Source organism: Bufo bufo, chromosome 9 (assembly GCF_905171765.1).
Source record: "Bufo bufo chromosome 9, aBufBuf1.1, whole genome shotgun sequence".
NCBI classification, from domain to species: Eukaryota; Metazoa; Chordata; class Amphibia; order Anura; family Bufonidae; genus Bufo; species Bufo bufo.
The window spans coordinates 89,614,199-89,634,996 of NC_053397.1; the positions used below are offsets into that span (position 1 = coordinate 89,614,199).

Consider the following 20,798-nt stretch of genomic DNA (forward strand, 5'->3'; position numbering starts at 1 on the left):
AATAAAGTTGTAAAGAAGTGTAAAGCAGGGTTAGATTATAGAAAAATATCTCAAGCTCTGAACATCTCACAGAGCACTGTTTAATCCAGCATCTGAAAATAGAAGTAGTATGGCACAACTACCACCCTACCAAGACATGGCCATCCTCCTGAACTGACAGCCCAAGCAAGGAGATCACTAAGTAGAGAAGCAGCCAAGAGGCCCATGGTCACTCTGGAGGAGCTCCTGAGATCCACAGCTCAGGAGGGAGAATCCGTCCACAGGACAACTATTAGTTGTGTACTCCACAAATCTGGCTTTTATGGAAGAGTGGCAAGAAGAAAGTAAATTTTGTAAGCAATCCATAAGAAGTCCTGTTTGCAGTTTGCCTCAAGCCATGTAGGGAACACAGCAAACATGCGGAAGAAGGTGCTCTGGTCATGTGAGACCAAACACTGTGTGTGGTGGATAACTAACGCAGCACATCATGAACACACCATCCCCACTGTGACACATTGTGGTGGCAGGACCATGCTGTGTGGATGCTTTTCTTCAGCAGGGACAGAGAAGCTGGTCAGAGTTGATGGGAAAATGAATGGAGCTAAATACAGGGCAATCTTGGAGGAAAACTAGTTAGAGACTGCAAAAGACTTGAGACTGGGACAGAGGTTCACCTTCCAGCAGGACAATGACCCTAAACATACAGACAGAGCTACAATGGAATGGTTTAGATCAAAGCTTATTCATGTGTTTGAATGGCCCAGTCAACGTCCAGATCTAAATCCCATTGAGAATTTGTGGCAAGACTTGAAAATTGCTGTTCAGAGTTTGAGCTATTTTGCCAAGAAGAATTGGCAGACATTTCAGCCTCTAGATGTGCAAAACTGGTAGAGACATACCCAAAATAACTTGTAGCTGTAATTACAGTGATAGGTGCTCGTAAAAAGTATTGACTCAGAGGGGCTGAATACAAATGCACGCCACACTTTTTATATTTTATTTGGCTCCATTCACACGTTCACAATTCTGTTCCGCATTTTGCAGAACGGAATTGCGGACCTATTCATTTCTATGGGGCCACACGATGTGCTGTACGGATCCGGAAATGCAGATATGCACTTCCGGGTCCGCAATTCCGTTCCCGAAAAAAATATAACAGTTCCTATTCTTGTCCGCAATTGCGGACAAGATTAGGCATTTTCTATTATAGTGCCGGCAATGTGCGGTCCGCAAAATGCGGAACTAACATTGCCGGTGTCCGTGTTTTGTGGATCCGCAAAACACATATGGATGTGTGAATGGACCCTTTGTCAAAAGTATTGAAAACCATGTATAATTTTCTTTTCACTTCACACATAGTTGCCACTTTGTGTTGGTCTATCACAGGAATTAGCAACTTTCGGCAGATGTAGTGAAACTACGACTCCCAGCATGCACACTTGCTTGGCTGTACTCAGAACACCCATAGAATTGAATGAAGCATGCTGGGGGTTGTAGTTTCACAACAGCTGGAGTGCCGAAGGTTGCTGACCCCTGGTCTATCACATAAAATAAAATACATTTATGTTTGTGGATGTGACGTGAAAAAATGTGGAAAAGTTCAGGGGGTTTGAATATTTTTTCAAGGCACTGTATACATTATCATAGAAACATAGAATGTGTCGGCAGATAAGAACCATTTGGCCCATCTAGTCTGCCCAATATACTGAATACTATGGATAGCCCCTGGCCCTATCTTATAGGAAGGATGGCCTTATGCCTATCCCATGCATGCTTAAACTCCTTCACTGTATTTGCAGCTACCACTTCTGCAGGAAGGCTATTCCATGCATCCACTACTCTCTCACTAAAGTAATACTTCCTGATATTAGTTTTAAACCTTTGCCCCTCTAATTTAAAACTATGTCCTCTTGTAGCAGTTTTTCTTCTTTTAAATATTCTCTCCTCTTTGACCTTGTTGATTCCCTTTATGTATTTAAAAGTTTTTATCATATCCCCTCTGTCTCGTCGTTCTTCCAAGCTATACATGTTAAGGTCCTTTAATCTTTCCTGGTAAGTTTTATCCTGCAATTCATGTACTAGTTTAGTAGCTCTTCTCTGAACTCTCTCCAAAGTATCAATATCCTTCTGGAGATATGGTCTCCAGTACTGCGCACAATACTCCAAGTGAGGTCTCACTAGTGCTCTGTAGAGCGGCATGAGCACCTCCCTCTTTCTACTGGTAATGCCTCTCCCTATACAGCCAAGCATTCTGCTAGCATTTCCTGCTGCTCTATGACATTGTCTGCCTACCTTTTAAGTCTTCTGAAATAATGACCCCTAAATCCCTTTCCTCAGATACTGAGGTTAGGACTGTATCACTGATTTTATATTCTGCTCTTGGGTTTTTACGCCCCAGGTGTATTATCTTGCACTTATCAACATTAAATTTTAGTTGCCAGATTTTTGACCATTCCTCTAGTTTTCCTAAATCCTTTTCCATTTGGTGTATCCCTCCAGGAACATCAACCCTGTTACAAATCTTTGTGTCATCAGCAAAAAGACACACCTTACCATCGAGGCCTTCTGCAATTTCGCTGATAAAGATATTAAACAATATGGGTCCCAGAACAGATCCCTGAGGTACCCCACTGGTAACAAGACCATGGTCTGAATATACTCCATTGACTACAACCCTCTATTGTCTGTCCCTCAGCCACTGCCTAATCCATTCAACAATATGGGAGTCCAAGCACAAAGACTGCAATTTATTGATAAGCCTTCTATGTGGGACAGTATCAAAAGCCTTACTAAAGTCTAGATAAGCGATGTCTACTGCACCTTTGCCATCTATTATTTTAGTCACCTAATCAAAAAAATCAATAAGATTAGTTTGGCATTATCTCCCTGAAGTAAACCCATGCTGTTTTTCATCTTTCAATCCATGGGATTTTAGTTGTTCCACAATCCTCTGTTTCCATTAATTTCCCCACTATTGATGTCAGGCTTACTGGCCTATAGTTGTCCGATTCCTCCCTACTACCTTTTTTTGTGAATGGGCACAACATTTGCTAATTTCCAATCTTCTGGGACGACTCCTGTTACCAGTGATTGGTTAAATAAATCTGTTAATGGTTTTGCTAGTTCACCGCTGAGCTCTTTTAATAGCTTTGGGTGTATCCCATCAGGCCCCTGTGACTTATTTGTATTAATTTTAGACAGCTGACTTAGAACCTCTTCCTCTGTAAAGACACATGCATCAAAAGATTAATTAGTCTTCCTTCCTAACTGAGGTCCTTCTCCTTCATTTTCCTTTGTAAAAACTGAACAGAAGTATTCATTGAGGCAGTCAGCATTGAAACTGTTCCAATCTGATAGGGACTCGTATACCACTAATCTAATTTTAGAAAAGTCAGATTTTCTAAAACTTTTAGTTTTTGTGTGGTGTGAATCAGTCACTGTACTTATAGTAAACCACACTGACTGGTGATCACTAGATCCCAAGCTTTCCCCTACATTAATATCAGATACCAAACTCCCATTTGTGAATACTAAATCTAAAATGGCCTCCTTCTGGGTTGGCTCCTCAACTACTTGCTGTAGAGATAATCCCAGTAGGGAATTTAGAATATCTGTACTCCTGGCAGAACTAGCTATTTTGGTTTTCCAGTTTACATTAGGAAGATTAAAGTCTCCCATTATGATAACTTCCCCCTTCAATGTCATTTTAGCTATTTCCTCAACTAGTAGATTAGGGCTGCACGATATGGGAATTTTGTGCGATTGCGATTAGGGCCCTAAAAATTGCGATAACGATATGCGATGCAATATTTTAAGGGAAATGTGCTAGAGGTCTATTTGCTTGGATTTTCTTATATGAGCCGCTGACGCGGCTGGGTATGACATAGTTATGGGGGAATCTGTGGATGGCACTGTTATGGGGGATCTGTGGATATGGCACTGTTATGGGGGATCTGTGGATATGGCACTGTTATGGGGGATCTGTGGATGATGCACTGTTATGGGGGATCTGTGGATGATGCACTGTTATGTGGGGGATCTGTGGATGACGCTGTTATGTGGGGGATCTGTGGATGACGCTGTTATGTGGGGGATCTGTGGATGACGCTGTTATGTGGGGGATCTGTGGATGACGCTGTTATGTGGGGGATCTGTGGATGACGCTGTTATGTGGGGGATCTGTGGATGACGCTGTTATGTGGGGGATCTGTGGATGACGCTGTTATGTGGGGGATCTGTGGAGGACACTGTTATGTGGGGGATCTGTGGAGGACACTGTTATGTGGGGGATCTGTGGAGGACACTGTTATGGGGATCTGTGGAGGACTATGTGTCCCCTCATGTGTCCTAAACTGCGCACATAACTGGCTTTGTGTGTAAAGTATTTTACTACTGTCTGAAACAATCTCTCTCCTATTGATAAAATGGCCAGCCTCTGTACTCACTTTCACTTTGAATGCACGGTAGCGAGCGGGCCGGCCGGCGCGTGACTGACGTCACTTAGTCACGCTCCTCCCACTTAATTCAGGAAGCAGGAGCGTGACTAAGTGACGCCAGATTAACATACTTTAGCCGAATGCGCTTGTGCAGCGCGCACACCCCCTCCTCCAGCTGATTCCAACGCGTCCACGTGACTTCCGGTGCAGCTACATCACTTCCGGGTATAGACTTATGTCCGAGTATAGAAAAGTGGCAGAACACCGGCCCGCTCGCTGCAGTGCATTCATAGTGAAAGTGAGTACAGAGGCTGGCCATTTTATCAATAGGAGAGAGCTTGTTTCAGACAGTAGTAAAATACTTTACACACAAAGCCAGTTATGTGCGCGGGGCCCCTTCATATATAATTGCAGCATTTTCGGGTCGGCCAAATCGCCATTTCTCGTGCTTTTTTCCATTGGGGGACACAGACCATGGGGTATAGCTTGAGGTATTAGTAGGAGGGACACTATGCAAATGAAAGAGCTCCTCCTCCTCGGGCTATACCCCCCGACTCCACCAGGAGGAGATCAGTCTTTGCTTAGTGTCTGGTGAAGGAGGTTGACACTCTCTGATTCTACTCCCTTTTGTTATTTTTATTCTAGATGGGGATACAGGTCGGCATGGCGCCTTCCTGGTCCCCCGTGGAGTGCCCGCCGCCGTCTTTGGGACGTTGCCTGGCTGCCTCCATTTCCCCCTAAGAAGATAAGTGGATCCGGGCTCGACCTGTTAGCTCCGGCATCCCACCAGCTCCTGGGTCACCTGCTGCTGCCCTCCTCCCAGAGCACTGCACTCCTGGAGTCAGACGTCTGAAGAGGTGAGCCCTGCTGGTCCTGAACGGAGGGAGAAGACTGCAGGAGCAGATAAGTATACTGCAATCGCTCTGCTTCCCCTCCCCTCCCTGTCTTATGTCTATGGGCCGCCTGGGTGAACTGAGGATGTTCTCTGTCCGGGGGTTCTGGGGCATGGAGGCACTATACTGGCTAATCTCCCTGCTGGGACTCTCTGCTCCCCCTTTATGAGGCATGACTTTTCCCTGGCGGCGCTTGCTAACCTCGGACAGAACAAGGATTTTGGGCTGCAACTGCAGGCAGGAGTGCGTTCCTTCTTAACCCCCGCTTCGCTGTGTTCGGCACTGGGGGACATGTTTTCAGGAATCACAGGGAGTGTAGCGCGCGATTTTTTCGCGCTTCTATGATGCGGCCGGGGGCGGAGCCTAACGTGGCCGGGGGCGGAGCCTAGCGCTTCGCTCCGGCTTCTTCCTCAGTCTGCTACAAAGGTTCCCACGCTCCTATCCGCTCCCCTGCTTCTCTCTGAACAGCAACACAGAGTCATGGATTAAGGGTGTCAGCCTAAATGGGCTGTGTCATTTTACCATTTCTTTTTTCATGTGCAGCACCATACTGGTCCACAAGGGTATGTGTGGTATGGCATCTTAACCCTATTCAATCTGCTTCTCTCTGAACAGCTGTCTAGCTGTGTATGTGTGTGTATAAATGCCTTGCTTCTGATGTGAACGATCTCTAGTTCGATTCCCAGAAGACACTTTTAAGGTTTCTTTTCTCTAACTAACTGCAACTGTAGATTATTGCATAGTTGTTATCATGCCTAAGCCAAGTCACCTTCTCAGGCTCCAATGGGGTCCTGTTAGACCACTGGTGTTTGTGCCTCCTGCCCTGGCCCTGGACAGGATCTCCTTCCTGCCCAACCCAGCTCCTAAGGCAAGCTGGTATCTCAGTGATAAGGCTGTTGCCCCAGTCCAGGCTTTCTGAGTTCAAACCACTTTCAGCCTTTTGAAAAAAAAAAAAAGTGGGAAAAATGTTTATTTCTGTCCCAGCAGAGCTGGCGGTACCCGCTTGGGCATCTGCCAGGTCCTGCGCGGCCGATGATTTGGCCTGAGTCGCCAAGGCAGCCATGTCCTTTTTGGACCGTATGGCAGTTGCCAATCCAGTGGCCCCTACCACTCCGTCTCCCCGCAGTGGTTCCCGCTGAGGTCGCCTGACTAATAAGAGGCAGCGTGAGCGGTAGCATCCATCTTGGATGACTCCGTTTTCCTTTTCCCCCCTCGTCTAGAGGTGTGTTCAGACGACTCCCCCCCCCCCCCCGCCCCCCTAAGGAGCGCAGGTCTGAAGGGGGATTGTCATGGTCATGGAGCGGGTTCCTCCGCCTAAGCTCCCCACGTTTGGCGGACTTAGTAGCGGCTGTCCGTGACACCTGTAATCTCCTCCAAGGGGATCCTGGGACAGGATCATCCTTTTACGACTGAGCAGTGTGGAGGGCTGGTCTTCTCCCCTAGGGTGGATCACCCAGTGTCCAGGATCACGGCCTTCCCTGTCCTTACCGGCTCCTCTCTGCAGGACGTTCTGGACAGGCGCCTAGATTCTCTCTCAAGAGCCATTTATCTCTGGCGGGCACGTTAGGTCAGTGTTCTCCCCAAGTGTGGTTGCAGCGCCACCACCTGAACCTGGCGGAACATGAGGCGTTGACTGACACACCGGATTTGGTTCTCCAGGTGTCTGTCTTCCAAATTCCTTTGCGAGGCTTCCATGGACATTGATTCCCTCTTTACCCGCATTGCAGCCCTCTCGGTCATTCTGCACAGAGAGGTTGGGTTGATAGTGTGGGACGCTGACTCTTCTCCAAGTGTCCCCTTACTAACCTCCCCTTTGAGGGTTCTAGGTTTTTTAGGGCTCAGCTGGACGAGTTCTTCTCTACCGCTATCTGGGGGCAAGAACTCTTACATTCCACACCTACGTCCTAACGTCCTTTTCGAACCGGGTCCTCCGGTTCCAGTACCAGTCCTTTCGCTGCCCCGCCGCTGGGGGGCTACAGGACTCCCGCAGGAACCTCCCCCCTTCAAGCCCCAGCCGTCATGGTGTCCAAGGACGCAGTCAGCCTCACTTCTACTTCCACAGGTTTGGAGGGCTCATGTTCAGGAACGCCTGGGCTCTAAGAATTGTAACGTCGGGTTACAAGATAGTTTACATCCACCGTTCCGGGGGATCCGTTCCACCTCGGATTTCTGGATGGCAGTTTCTTCCCTTCTGGACCAGGGGTATTATTACCCCGGTTTCTCCAGAGGAACAGGGCACGGGTTTCTTTTCAGACCTGTTCATCGTTCCAAGGAAGGAGGGGTCGGTGCGTCCGACCCTGGATCCGAAGCTGCTCAAATTTTTTCCTCCGGATAAGGAGGTTTCAATTGGTATCCCTCCGCTCCGTTATTGTTTCTCTTCTTCGGGGTAATTCCTCGCGTCCGTAGACTTCCAGGACGCCTGTCCGCATGGCCCGATCACAGAATCTCACAACGATTTCTGCGCTTGCCATGGGTGGCCGACTCTATGTATTTTTGTCGCCCTCCCTTTCGGGTTAGCGACTGCCCCTAGGGTCTGTACCATGATCCTAGCGCCTTTGATGGCTCTTCTTCGCACCAAGGACATTTCTTGGCGTCCTGATCACTGTTCAAATGAAACAGCTCGGATGGTTGTTCGACTTCCACGATCCTTCTCCTCCCGTCCCTGAAGCTCTCCTTCTGGGGATATTTTTGGTTGCCTTGACCGAGAGATTTTTTCTTTCAGACTACTAGGTCTTCTGGATCCAAATGGCGGTGTCGCACCTTCTGCGCTCCCTGTGTCTCTCATTTCGGGGGTACCTGCGGGTCCTCGGTCTTGTGGTGGCCTCTTCCGAGGCCGTACCATATGTCCAGTTTTTTCTCACACTCTGTCACCGCGACAGGAAATCTTTCCCTCTGGGACGAGACCTCTCGTGGTCTGTACGCTTACATCTGCAGGTGGCGCGTTCTGTTTTTTTCTACAGGTCCAGGAAGCTCTTTTTTTGTGGGCTCCCTATGAACCTGACGGCGGGAAGATCGTTACTCCCATTCTTTTCCTGGACCACTGATGCCTGCCTCTGGCTGGGGCGGCGTTCTCCGGTCCCACTCGATTCTGGGGGTTTGGTCGGCGACGGAATCGTTTTCCCTATCAACATCCTTGAGCTGAGAGTGAATTACTTCAGCCATCAAGGTGGGACCGCAGCTGGACAGTGATGCGGGAAGTAAAAAAAAAAAACTGCTGTGGGCAGAGTCACACGTTCCGGTGTGGCCAGCAGTATTCCTTCCGGGAATAGGCATCTGGGCTGCGGACTTTCTAAGTCAAAACAAGGTGGAGCCAGGCGAGGGTCTCTGCATCCGGGTGTCTGCGATGACGTGCGTGGCTGGTGGTGCCGTCCGGATGTGGATCTGATGTCGTCATAGGTTCAACAACAAGCTCCCAGGTCTCCGGCTCGCGCCCGAGGTCCGAAGGCGTATGGGGTGGACGCGCTGGTGTCTCCGTGGCAAGTCTTCAGCCTCCTCTATGTCTTCCTTCCGCTTCTCTTCTGTCGAGGGGTCTACGCAAGATTGCGGTGGATGGGATTTTGACCGTGTGCTGTTCCTTTCATATTGAATTTCTGCACTGCATTATTTCTTGTTTTACCTATGTTGTTTAAATCGATTGTTCTCTGCTCCCATCTGCTGGCCGGAATTTGTATGCTGCACGCCTCGTTCGTTGTCTATAAAGTTTTATCTCTGGGCGTGGTTTTAGCAGCCTTGGGCCTGGTCACTTCCTGTAGCCTTTTTCAGTGCTGCATCCTTTGTGACTGGAGACACACACCTTGGCTTGTGAAGGCATCAGTTTTTGACCAGCAGTAACCTCAGCAGTTAGCCTCAGAAAAGACATCCACATGACAGCATCTACTGCATTCCTGTATTGCATCACCGTATGTCACTGCTCTGGATCAAATAAACCCACGTTTGATTGCATCCTCGTGTCTATGTCTGGATCCATCTAACCTGAGCATCTGCCTGTCCGGTCTGCTCCACTGCTTGGATACGAAGGTAGGACAGTCACAAAGTCATTATCAGTTACACCTTCATTCGCCTTCATGTGGGGACAGAACAGTCAAAAACTGCCTTAAAGCCTTATACCACAGTCAATATCCGTCTGAATGTCCAATGCCCGGCTACAGATTCCCTCAGAGCCCAGCACCACACTCAGGAACCTCCCCTGCAACAGGCCCACTCCCAGCAAATCTGCCCAGCAACAGTGCACGTCCCATAAGCCTAAGGGGAAGCACGGCGTGTCCGCAGTAGATATACTCTCGCCTGGAAGCCCTCCACTACTCGCCAAGCCACTTTCTACATCCTATATTAACTTTTGCTCGCATGATATAAGAACTGTTCACGCACGCGGGGCCTCCCTTAAACCAAACCCCGCAATTCACTCAAAACACCTTGGGAAACTCATCGGGGTGCCTCACCTGAGCCGCACTGCAATTTTCAGCCCCCAATTCAAAAGTTCAATTTCTTAAAGAGACAGCGCACCTTAAATCAAAATGTCCGAAAAGGACCTTGTACAGTTCCCCGGTGATGAAACAAAGCAAATGCAACCTGATACTGATCATTATGAAGAGCTGGAGGTAGAACCCACACTTCCAGCAGACCAAGTCACGCGACCAAGGCGCTCTCTCAAACCAACTATAAAGATCACAGAAAATTATCACACCAGGAAAGATGAGCTATGTGACGACCTGGAAGAGCTATGGGAACGAGTTTCATATCAGGACTTAAGTCCTCCTCAGGCGATGCCACCAGTTTACAAGTTGCCGTCGGGCGGCTGAACGCAGCCCATGAAAGATACAAGAGACTGTCCACAAGGTATATAACCTTTCTAAAAGACTCTAATATTGAAGAAGCCCCGTCAGAATTGTGCAAGGCAGAATCAATAGACAGACAAAGAGACGCCATGGTGCTGGACGCTAAAGATAAAGTGGAACTCCGCATCTCTCATTTACAAGAAACCAGATCACACAGATCGCATTTATCCAAACATTCCTCGCGGTCCTACAGATCATCATGCTCTAGAAGCTCCGCCCTGAGCGACAGATTACTAGAGGCCCGCATAAATGCAGAGCAATCCAAAGTGAGACGTTCCTTCACTGAAAAAGAAGTCCTTGCGAGGGCAGAAGCGGAGGCAGAAGCCAAGAGGGCAGAAGCAGAGGCTCGAATAAAGATCCTTGAATCAGAGAGGGAAGAGGAAATCGCATTAGCAAAAGTAAGACTACTTGAGCAAGCATTGAGCCAAGGCCTTGATTCAGTCTGCTTACCACCAGAGGAGATAGACGATCCAGCTGATCGCACCAGTGACTACATACTGAAACAGTTATCTGCACCACCCCCAGTGTGCAGTACTGTCCAAGCCAACAACACTGAAACCTCCAAGTCAGCTCTACCTGCAGTGGCAGCGATACCGACAGCACCCGAGCAATCCAATAACAGTTGCCCAGATGCGCCCTCTCAAGGACAGTTATTACAGCAAGATGGCTACCAGGTGTTTCCTGGCCTACCTCCACAGCTCAAGCAGCAGTCATCAGAATCTACAGAGGCTAGACCACAGCTCAACCCTGCAGCAACATCATTCTACCCGGAAGCATCTCACCCTTTCACGCCACGCAACCTATACGCCCCAGGGGCATCACAAGTTGTCATGGCAACAAGCAGTGAGAAATCAGATATGTCTGAGTTTGCCAGGTTTATGGTGAGCAGAGAGCTAATTAACACCAGTCTCTCAAAATTTGATGACCGTGCGGAGAGCTACAGAGCCTGGAAGGCAACCTTCAAAGCTGCCATCGCCAACCTCAACCTAACCGCAGAGCAGGAGCTCGACCTCTTGATCAAATGGCTGGGCCCAGGCTCCACAAATCGCAACAAGAGCCTTAGAACTGTCTATGTGGGACAAGCAGAAGCAGGTCTCGCTGCAGCCTGGCAGAGACTCGAACGCACCTTTGGCAGTGCAGAAGCAATAGAGAAGGCACTATTCAGGAGACTGCAGAACGTCCCCAAGATCAGTCTCAAGGATGTCCACAAGCTTCAGGATTTAAGTGATTTGCTCATGGAACTGGAGCTCGCCAAAAGAGACCCTCGTCTGTCCGGGCTGTGCTACCTGGATACAGCCCATGGGGTGAACCCAATCGTCGTGAAGTTACCATACAGCCTGCAAGAGAAGTGGGCGGCATCAGTCTCAAGGTACAAAAGAGTGCATGACGTCACTTTTCCCCCATTTATTCATTTCTGCAGATTCATCGATGAACAGTCCCAGATGAGGAATGACCCCAGCCTCGACTTCCTGGAGTTCAATACTACAGCCTCAGTGACACCATCATCAAGGTATGAAAGTATTGTACACAAACACAGAGACTTTAAGAGCAGCGTGAATGTTAGAAAGACTAACCTACCATCATCTGCAGTACCCACTGGTAGACAGTACACTACCTCATCAGGAGACAAGGCCTTCAATCGTGAATGTCCCATTCATAAAAAACCACACTCGCTGAACAAATGCACAAATGAACAAATGCAGAGGAGCACATGGCTAAGGACTGTAAATCCATTATCAAGTGTGAGGAGTGTCATAGTGAAAGACATGCCTCAGCTATGCACCCAACTCCACTCACAAGGGATTCACCTGCTGCTGTCACCACCAGTCCTGCTCAAAGTCATGGCGGGGAGCCCCAGAACCACGCTAACACAGCCACTGCTGTTTCCTGCTCATGCTCGGACGTATGTGGGGAGGGCCAGAGTGAGAAATGTTGTGCCCGCATATGCCTAATCAAGGTCTACCCGGAGGGGCTTCCAGAAAAGACAGTAAAAATGTATGCCATCATTGACGACCAAAGCAACCGCTCCCTAGCAGGACCTCAATTCTTTGAAGCCTTTGGAATAAAGGGACCGTCAGAACCCTACATCTTAAACACCTGCTCGGGTCGCATAGAGACTAGCGGCAGGAGGGCACAAGGATTCATCGCTTGTTCCGTCAGTGGAAATACCTCTACCGACGCTGATCGAATGCGATCAAATACCCAACCATAGGGATGAAATTCCTACCCCGGAAGCTGCATTTCACCATCCACACCTAAGGCACCTAGCCAACGTTATCCCACCTATGGACAACAACGCCGAGATTCTACTCCTGCTTGGCAGAGACAATCTAAGGGTACACAAGGTGCGTCAACAGTGTAATGGTCCCGACTATGCACCATACGCCCAGAGACTGGACTTGGGATGGGTAGTCATAGGAAATGTATGCTTGGATCAACCAAAAATCCGCTCATTCAAAACGTACGTGCGTGGAGATGGACGCACAACTTGCATTAAGCCTTGCCCTCATCACTATGAGGTGAAAGAGAAGCCTCCAGACCTCATACAACCACCTGACGACATTCCTCCCTTTGCCGACAACTTGGGAAGATTAGTCTTTCACACAAGCAAGGACGATGATAAAGTAGCTTTGTCAGTAGAGGACAGAGAATTTATCAAGATAATGGACAATGAGTTCCTTAAAGACGAAACCAATCACTGGGTTTCTCCATTACCCTTCCGAGCTACCAGGGTGAGACTCCCGAACAATAGGGAACAAGCTCTGTCTAGATTTAACTCTCTTCAGCGTACCATGAACAGTAAGCCTGAGATGAGAGAACACATCGTTGCCTTTATCGACAAAATATTCCGCAACAACCATGCAAAACCAGCTCCTTCCTTAGGGAAGAACGACGAGTGCTGGTACTTGCCTTCATTTGGAGTGTATCACCCACGGAAACCTAATCAAATTAGGGTTATTTTCGACTCAAGTGCCAAACATCAAGGTGTATCTCTTAATGATGTCCTTCTCACAGGTCCTAATCTGACGAATAACCTAGTTGGAGTGCTGATGGAAAGGAAAGAGCTCGTTGCCATCACCGCTGACATTGAACAGATGTTCCACTGTTTCGTAGTCAGAGAGGACCACCGGAATTTCCTCAGGTTTCTGTGGTACAAGAATAATGACACCAACGCAGAGATGGCAGAATATCGAATGAGGGTACACGTATTTGGAAACAGCCCTTCACCTGCCGTGGCAACTTACGGCCTTCGGCGAACTGCATTAGAGGGAGAATCCGAGTACGGTAAAGACGCCAGAGACTTTGTAGAAAAGGACTTCTACGTAGACGATGGACTCAAATCACTACCGACTAAAGAAGCGGCTATTGATCTGCTCAAAAGGACTCAAAGTATGTTGTACAAAGCTAAACTTAGACTACACAAAATTGCTTCAAACAGCCTGGCCGTTATGAGGGCCTTCGAATCAGGCGATCATGCACCAGGATTCAAGGACATTAACTTGGGACTGGACAGTCCACCTGTGCAGAGGAGCTTGGGCCTCAGATGGGATCTCTCGGCTGACTCCTTCGGTTTTCAGATAAGTTGTGCAGACAAGCCATTCACAAAGCGAGGCGTCCTATCAGTGGTAAACAGCCTATTTGATCCGCTGGGATTTGTAGCGCCCATTACCATGCAAGGTAAATCTCTACTGAGACAGTTTTCTGAAACAGTCAAGGATTGGGATACCCCACTTCCCTCCGAGAAAGAGCAAAAATGGGAAGCCTGGAAGCGATCTTTGTGTGCCTTGGATGAGATCCACATCCCGAGATGCTATATTAAAACTTCACTTTCCTCTAGCATAAAGAAAGAACTCCACGTGTTCTCGGACGCCTCCACGGAGGCCATCGCAGCGGTTGCCTATCTGAAGGTGACAGAACTTAACCAAAATCACGTTGGATTCGTCTTTGGTAAGGCTAAGTTAGCCCCCAAGCCCGCTCATACTATTCCCAGACTGGAACTCTGTGGGACTGTGTTGGCAGTGGAGATTGCGGATTTCGTACAACAACAACTGGGTGTCGACATAGCTGAAGTCCAGTATTACACCGACAGTAAGGTCGTTTTAGGTTACATCCACAATCGGACCAAGCGATTTTATGTGTACATTAGTAACCGCGTAGAGAGAATCAGGAGGTCCTCCAAAACTGAACAATGGCACTATGTACCATCCGAACTTAATCCAGCAGATCACGCCACTAGGCCTATGTCTATAGGTTCCTTTACTAACTCTACCTGGCTTACAGGTTCAGAGTTTCTGCTTGGAGAGGCGGACGAATGTGTACAGGAAGTTTTCAGCATCCAGGATCCGGATAATGATCCAGAAATCCGCACTGAAGTTAGTGCATTAGTCACTGGAACAAAGCAAACCGCCAGCTTCGGTTGTCAGCTCTTTGAACGTTTCTCCAGTTGGATGAGACCCATCGAGAACGTCCCTGATGGGTGAACAGGACTGTATCAAGTTTCGCAGATCTTCTCCATTCCAAGTTGAACACATGACTAATCTATGTTTGCATTCTAACATGTTTTTCTTTTACAGGTTGTTTATATTTTATGGACATTCGTGATAGTGAAATCCCCAAAGTGAATTTCAGACGGGGAGTGTGCTGTTCCTTTCATATTGAATTTCTGCACTGCATTATTTCTTGTTTTACCTATGTTGTTTAAATCGATTGTTCTCTGCTCCCATCTGCTGGCCGGAATTTGTATGCTGCACGCCTCGTTCGTTGTCTATAAAGTTTTATCTCTGGGCGTGGTTTTAGCAGCCTTGGGCCTGGTCACTTCCTGTAGCCTTTTTCAGTGCTGCATCCTTTGTGACTGGAGACACACACCTTGGCTTGTGAAGGCATCAGTTTTTGACCAGCAGTTGCCTCAGCAGTTAGCCTCAGGAAAGACATCCACATCACAGCATCTACTGCATTCCTGTATTATATCACCGTATGTAACTGCTCTGGATCAAATAAACCCACATTTGATTGCATCCTCATGTCTACGTCTGGATCCATCTAACCTGAGCATCTGCCGGTCCGGTCTGCTCCACTGCTTGGATACGAAGGTAGGACAGTCACAAAGTCATTATCATTTACATCTTCATTCGCCTTCATGTGGGGACAGAACAGACCGTCCTCATCACCCCAGATTGGCCTAACCGCGCATGGTTCTCGGACGTGGCTCGGATGCTGGCGGATGCCCCATGGCTTCTTCCCGACATGGAGGTTCTACTGTCTCGGGGTCCTCTCTTCCTCTGGAATCTACGGTCTCTTCGTTTAACGGCGTGGCTGTTGAAACCGCCATCCTGAAGAAGAGGGGATTCTCGGATTCGGTGGTTAGAATCATGATCAGGGGAAGCCGGCTTCCTTCCGGATTACTATCGTACCTAGTAGGCCTTCATGACTTTTTGTGAGAACTCGGGGTTCCCTCCCCTTCGCTTTTCCATCCCGATGGTGCTGTCTTTTCTTCAGTCCGGACTTGAGATGGGACTGTCGCTGAGTTCCCTGAAAGGTCAGGTTTCGGCGCTGCCGTCCTTTTTCAAGGGTCCCTTGCTCTTATGGGTCCTGTGAAGGTTTTTTTCTTCAGAGGGTGGCACATTCGGTTCCCGTATGTTCCCCTTTTGCCTCATTGAGATCTCAATTTGGTCCTGCGCGCTCTGCAGACGGCCCCCTTCGAACCTCTGAGAGAGGTCTCCCTGACCTTTCTCACCTGGAGAGTGGTCTTCCTTGTGGCCACATCTCCCATCAGACGGGTGTCGGAGCTGGCCGCTCTTTCCCGCCAGGAGCCCCTTTCTAGTTTTTCTCCAGGATACGGTTGTGTTCCGTCCGGTTCCCTCCTTTTTGCCCGAGGTGGTCTCTTCTTTCCACCTTTAGCAAGGATCTTGTCCTGCCCTCCTTTTGCCCTTCTCCGGCAAACTCCAGGGAACGCGCTCTACACTCCCTGGCTGTCGTCCGGGCCTTGGAAGTGTATCTCACGGCTACCGCTTACGTCCGCAGTTCTGATTCCTCCTTGTGGTTCCTGAGGGACCTTGTAGGGGTCTGGCGGCCTCCAAGGTCACTGTGGCGCAATGGATCCGCTCTGCTGTTGTCACGCTCGTGTTAGGGTTCCCCCGGCACGAAATGCCGCTCACGCCACTAGGGTGGTGAAGGTTTCCTGGGCAAGGCGCAATCGTGCCTCTGCGTCTAATCTGCGTAAGGCGGCCACCTGGTCGTCCTTACTTTCCTTTACGAAGTTTTATCAGCTGCATCCCTGATGGGTTTTACAGGCTGTGGTTCCTGTTTGACCGTTTGGACGTTCCTCCTGGCGGTGCTGAGATTTTTTCCCACCCCATGGACTGCTTTAGGACGTCCCATGGTCTGTGTCCCCCAATGGAAAAAAGCACGAGAAAAGGAGATTTTTGTGAAAATCACCTGTAAAATCTTTTTCTCGTCTTTTCCATTGGGGGACACAGCTCCCACCCATTCTGTCTGTTGCAGGAAGGGTCTTCAATTCAGTTTTTGCTTATGGTTGGACCTTATGGCTTGGTCTGATGGTTTCCATAATTTTTTCTTGCTCCTTCTCCTACTGCTTGTGCAACGCCTGAGTTCCTCCTGGTGGAGTCGGGGGGTATAGCCCGAGGAGGAGGAGCTCTTTCATTTGCATAGTGTCCCTCCTACTAATACCTCAAGCTATACCCCATGGTCTGTGTCCCCCAATGGAAAAGACGAGAAAAAGATTTTACAGGTGAGTTTCACAAAAATCGCTATTATGGCGATTCGATTATTTTTTCGATATATCGTGCAGCCCTATAGTAGATCATCTAATTCTTTGACTTGGCTAGGTGGTCTATATATCACACCTACACGAGTTACCTTATGATTATCAAGCTGCAAGGTAACCCAAACTGACTCTAAATTGGTCTCGCTAACTTGTATTAAATTCGATTTTATGCTATCTTTCACATACAGGGCCACCCCTCCCCCTTCTTGCCTTCTCTGTCTTTGCTATATAGAGAGAACCCTGGTATTGTTATATCCCAGTCATTACTCCCATTGAACCACGTCTCAGTAACAGCCACTAAATCTATATTCTCAGATGCCATTATAGCCTCAAGTTTATTGATCTTATTCCCTAAACTGCGAGCATTTGTAGAAAAGACTCTGAGCTTGTCATTTCTTAACCTATGTGCTACTGGCATCTTCTGGCATTGTTCAGGGGTTCAGTCGGACTGCTGGATTATCACTCTTTTGCCCCCCTTTCTTAGTTTAAATGCTCCTTACCAAATACTTGGAACTGTTCACTGACGACATTCTTGAGAGAAAGATGCAAACCATCTTTCTTGTACAGTTCTTTTCCATTCCAACGAGAGCTAACATGAGACACAAAGCCAAACCCTTGGTTCAGACACCATTCACCAAGCCATACATTTAATTCGTTAATGCGCATCTTCCTGTCATGCTGAAGGTTATGCACAGGCAAAACTGCAGAGAATGAAACAGTTGATGCAACCTCCCGTATATAATTTCCAAGTGTGTGAAAAGCTTCCTTCACCTTTGAAACCTCATTGCAAGCCAGATCATTTGTCCCAAGATGGACAATAACATCCACCTCCCTTTCCTGCTTTGCTTGCCTAACAATATTAAGGATACGTCGTCTATCCCTGCTAGTGGAAGCACCAAGGAGACATCTCACAACACCATTTTCTTCAAACTTCACACCTCTTTTGATGGAATAGCACACCAACAGCTGCTTACTTTCAGTCCTCACCTTCTCCGTTTTGTCTTTGGCTGCAGTCTTGCATACTTTAGGCATGGGAGATGATTGTTTCTTACCCACTGTGCTTGAGCCATCCTCCATGTTACTCTTGCACTCTGAAAGTTGTGCAAATGAATTATGGAGAGCCACAGACTGTGGGACATGTCTTCTATCAACAACTCTCAGTCTACCAGAACCTGCAGTAACCCATCTTCCATTTCTAGGGGGCCTCTGTGGCAGTGGCATTGCAACCTTCTCAGCCTTAGTTTGTTTAACGGTTAATTTACAAATCTCAGATTTCAAAAATGCTATTTCCTGCTGCATTATTGAGAGATGTCTACAGATCAGACAGCATCTAAACCTCCGAAGAGTGGAACCTGAAATAAAAGCATAACAATTCCTGCACAGATCCAGGTCTGCCATTTTAAAGAGGGGAAAGATTTTAAACAAACAAATCTTACTTTTTTAGATTGTATCCACCCCCAGATTACCTCCTGAGTATCTCCAATGCACTTATAAAAAGCAGCACTTGAAAATGCAGCAATCTATAATTAGGCAAGCTAATACTATGTGGCTATATATACACACACTCCCACAAAAGCTCCTGCCCCAACAACAAATTTAACACCTTTAATCACCTATGCTCATTTGCAATCAGACAATAGTGATAACCTGTCTAACAAATTCCTTACCTGTTTTGAAACACAGTGTCTGAGTATCCACCAGAAACACAGCTGAAGTTCTGCTACAGCGGAAAAGCTCTGAGTTAGTCTAAGTCAGTCTCCTGAATATCTCCAATGCACTTATAAAAAGCAGAACTTGGCAAATGCAGCAAGCTATAAATAGGCAAGCTAATACTATGTGGCTATATATACACACACTCCCACAAAAGCTCCTGCCCCAACATCAAAAGCCACACAACATCAAAAGCCACACAACATCAAAAGCCACAATTGTGTGGTAGACACTGCAGAAAAAAATCTTATTACGACTACTACATGTGAATCTACCTTAAGAGCAGTTTATCTCTTTACAGCCATTTTAGACACATAAATAAGAACTCTCAGGCGACATCTCTGATGTTGTTTTTTTTTATTTTATTTTTTATTTTTTTATGGCTCTATGGCAATTTTATCTCTATATGGCCCAGACTGCCATGATGACCTGTTCCAACCATAACTCGGTAGTTTCCCTGAAAACAGTTATGCTACATAAATGGTGACCCAGATAATAATAGTGCTCCATACAGTAAAAATACTTCAGTACTAGTGCTCCTTTTAGGTCTTATACATTAATAGTGAACCCTTTAAATCCTACAAATTAATAGTACCCCCTTTAAGACCCACACATTAATAGTACACCTCTTAAGTCCCACACAGCAATTGTGGCCACTTTAGGTCCCACATGGTAATTAGTCCACCCTTTAAGGAGCTGTATGAGCCCTAATTGATAGAAGTACAAGTTATGAGATGTGGTATAAAAAGTGTTCTTTAATAGATTGGAAGGTTTCATTTTAATTTCAATTTCATTTTCTTAAGTGGTAGGCAATCCAGAACTTTATTTTACTGCTTTATTTTATTTTTAAAATTTTTTTTTGGGGGGGGGGATTTATTCCCGAGTGCAGTGTTGTATGCCTTCCATTTTTGCAACAGACTTGGGAGCCAGCCCTGTTTGTCAGTGCACTGAGAGAATTTTTTCTCACTCTGAGGACTAGTTGAGCTGATCCACGCTATTTTTACTTATCTTATGATTTTCAGGTTGCTTTTGCGGAACGTCAGGCAGAACTGACAAAGATGCACAAGTTTGATGGCAGCTGTGGTGAGAAGATAAGCTGGTCTGAAAGTCTGTTCGGTGAGTTGAGGAGACGGTACCAGTGGGCACCTGCCTTGCATTTAACATGCCTTTCAATAGAATACATGCTTTTTTTTTCGGTTGTGCAATTAATGTTATATGAACTCAAATATCATACGTTAAAGCGGCTCTGTCACTAGGATCAGCCCTAAAAAATCAGACATACTGCATGGTAGGGCTCATCATACTTTTCTTTTGTCTATATGCTAAACAGCTGCAGAGAAATCTGTGTTTTTATTTATATGCAAATGAGAAGTGGGGGCACCAGGAGGCGGGGCTGAACCTTTGCGCATATGTATATTAGCTTTCTGAGCAGACCTGGTGAAGCTATAGTACATATATATATATATATATATTACATAGAGTATATGATATGTAGATGCTAGGAGACAGCTCTGCCCTCAGCCTGATGTTTAGCCCTGTCAATTAAGGGGAGGGGGGAGTGCGCAGAGCACAGGGGGTGTTATAAAGAAACACAAAGCATTCACGCTCTCTCTGGGTGCTCCAGCTACTCATTTCCATATGCAATAAATTGCAGATATATATTCAGCTGTTTAGCATACACATAAAAGAAAGGTATAGTTTTAATCAGCATAATGAGCCCTACCAACCAGTATGTCTGGTTTAATAGGGTTGATCCTGGTGACAGAGGCGCTTTAAAGTCATTGTGCTTAAAGGGAACCTGTCACCGGGATTTTTGGTATAGAGCTGAGGACATGGGTTGCTAGATGGCCGCTAGCACATCCACAATACCCAGTCCCCATAGCTCTGTGTGCTTTTATTGTCTAAAAAATGCATATTGATACATATGCAAATTACCCTGAGATGAGTCAGAGCTTGAAAATATGACTCTTCTCTGGTCACACAAGTAAGATATGACTCTTTTTTATGTTAATTTGCATAAAAGGCGGGAAGTACAAAAATGCATAATACTTATTGAATTTGTCTGCAAATGAAATTAAAAGTGTAATTTATATGTTTAGGGTAACACAATGAACATTTAGAAACGCTCAGTGAGGGTAGCATAATAGAGGTGACAGGTTCC

General features: G+C 47.0%; 1 protein-coding gene across 4 annotated transcripts in view; it reads left to right on the forward strand.

Moving 5' to 3' along the window:
• CLCC1 (chloride channel CLIC like 1) overlaps positions 1-20,798 on the forward strand; it is a 148,295-nt gene that overhangs the window by 56,343 nt on the left and 71,154 nt on the right. For all 4 annotated transcript variants that reach the window (XM_040408442.1, XM_040408445.1, XM_040408446.1 and 1 more), the window contains one exon: positions 19,660-19,753. In XM_040408442.1, the coding sequence (XP_040264376.1) occupies positions 19,660-19,753 (94 nt within the window). The remainder of the gene's footprint in view (positions 1-19,659; positions 19,754-20,798) is intronic.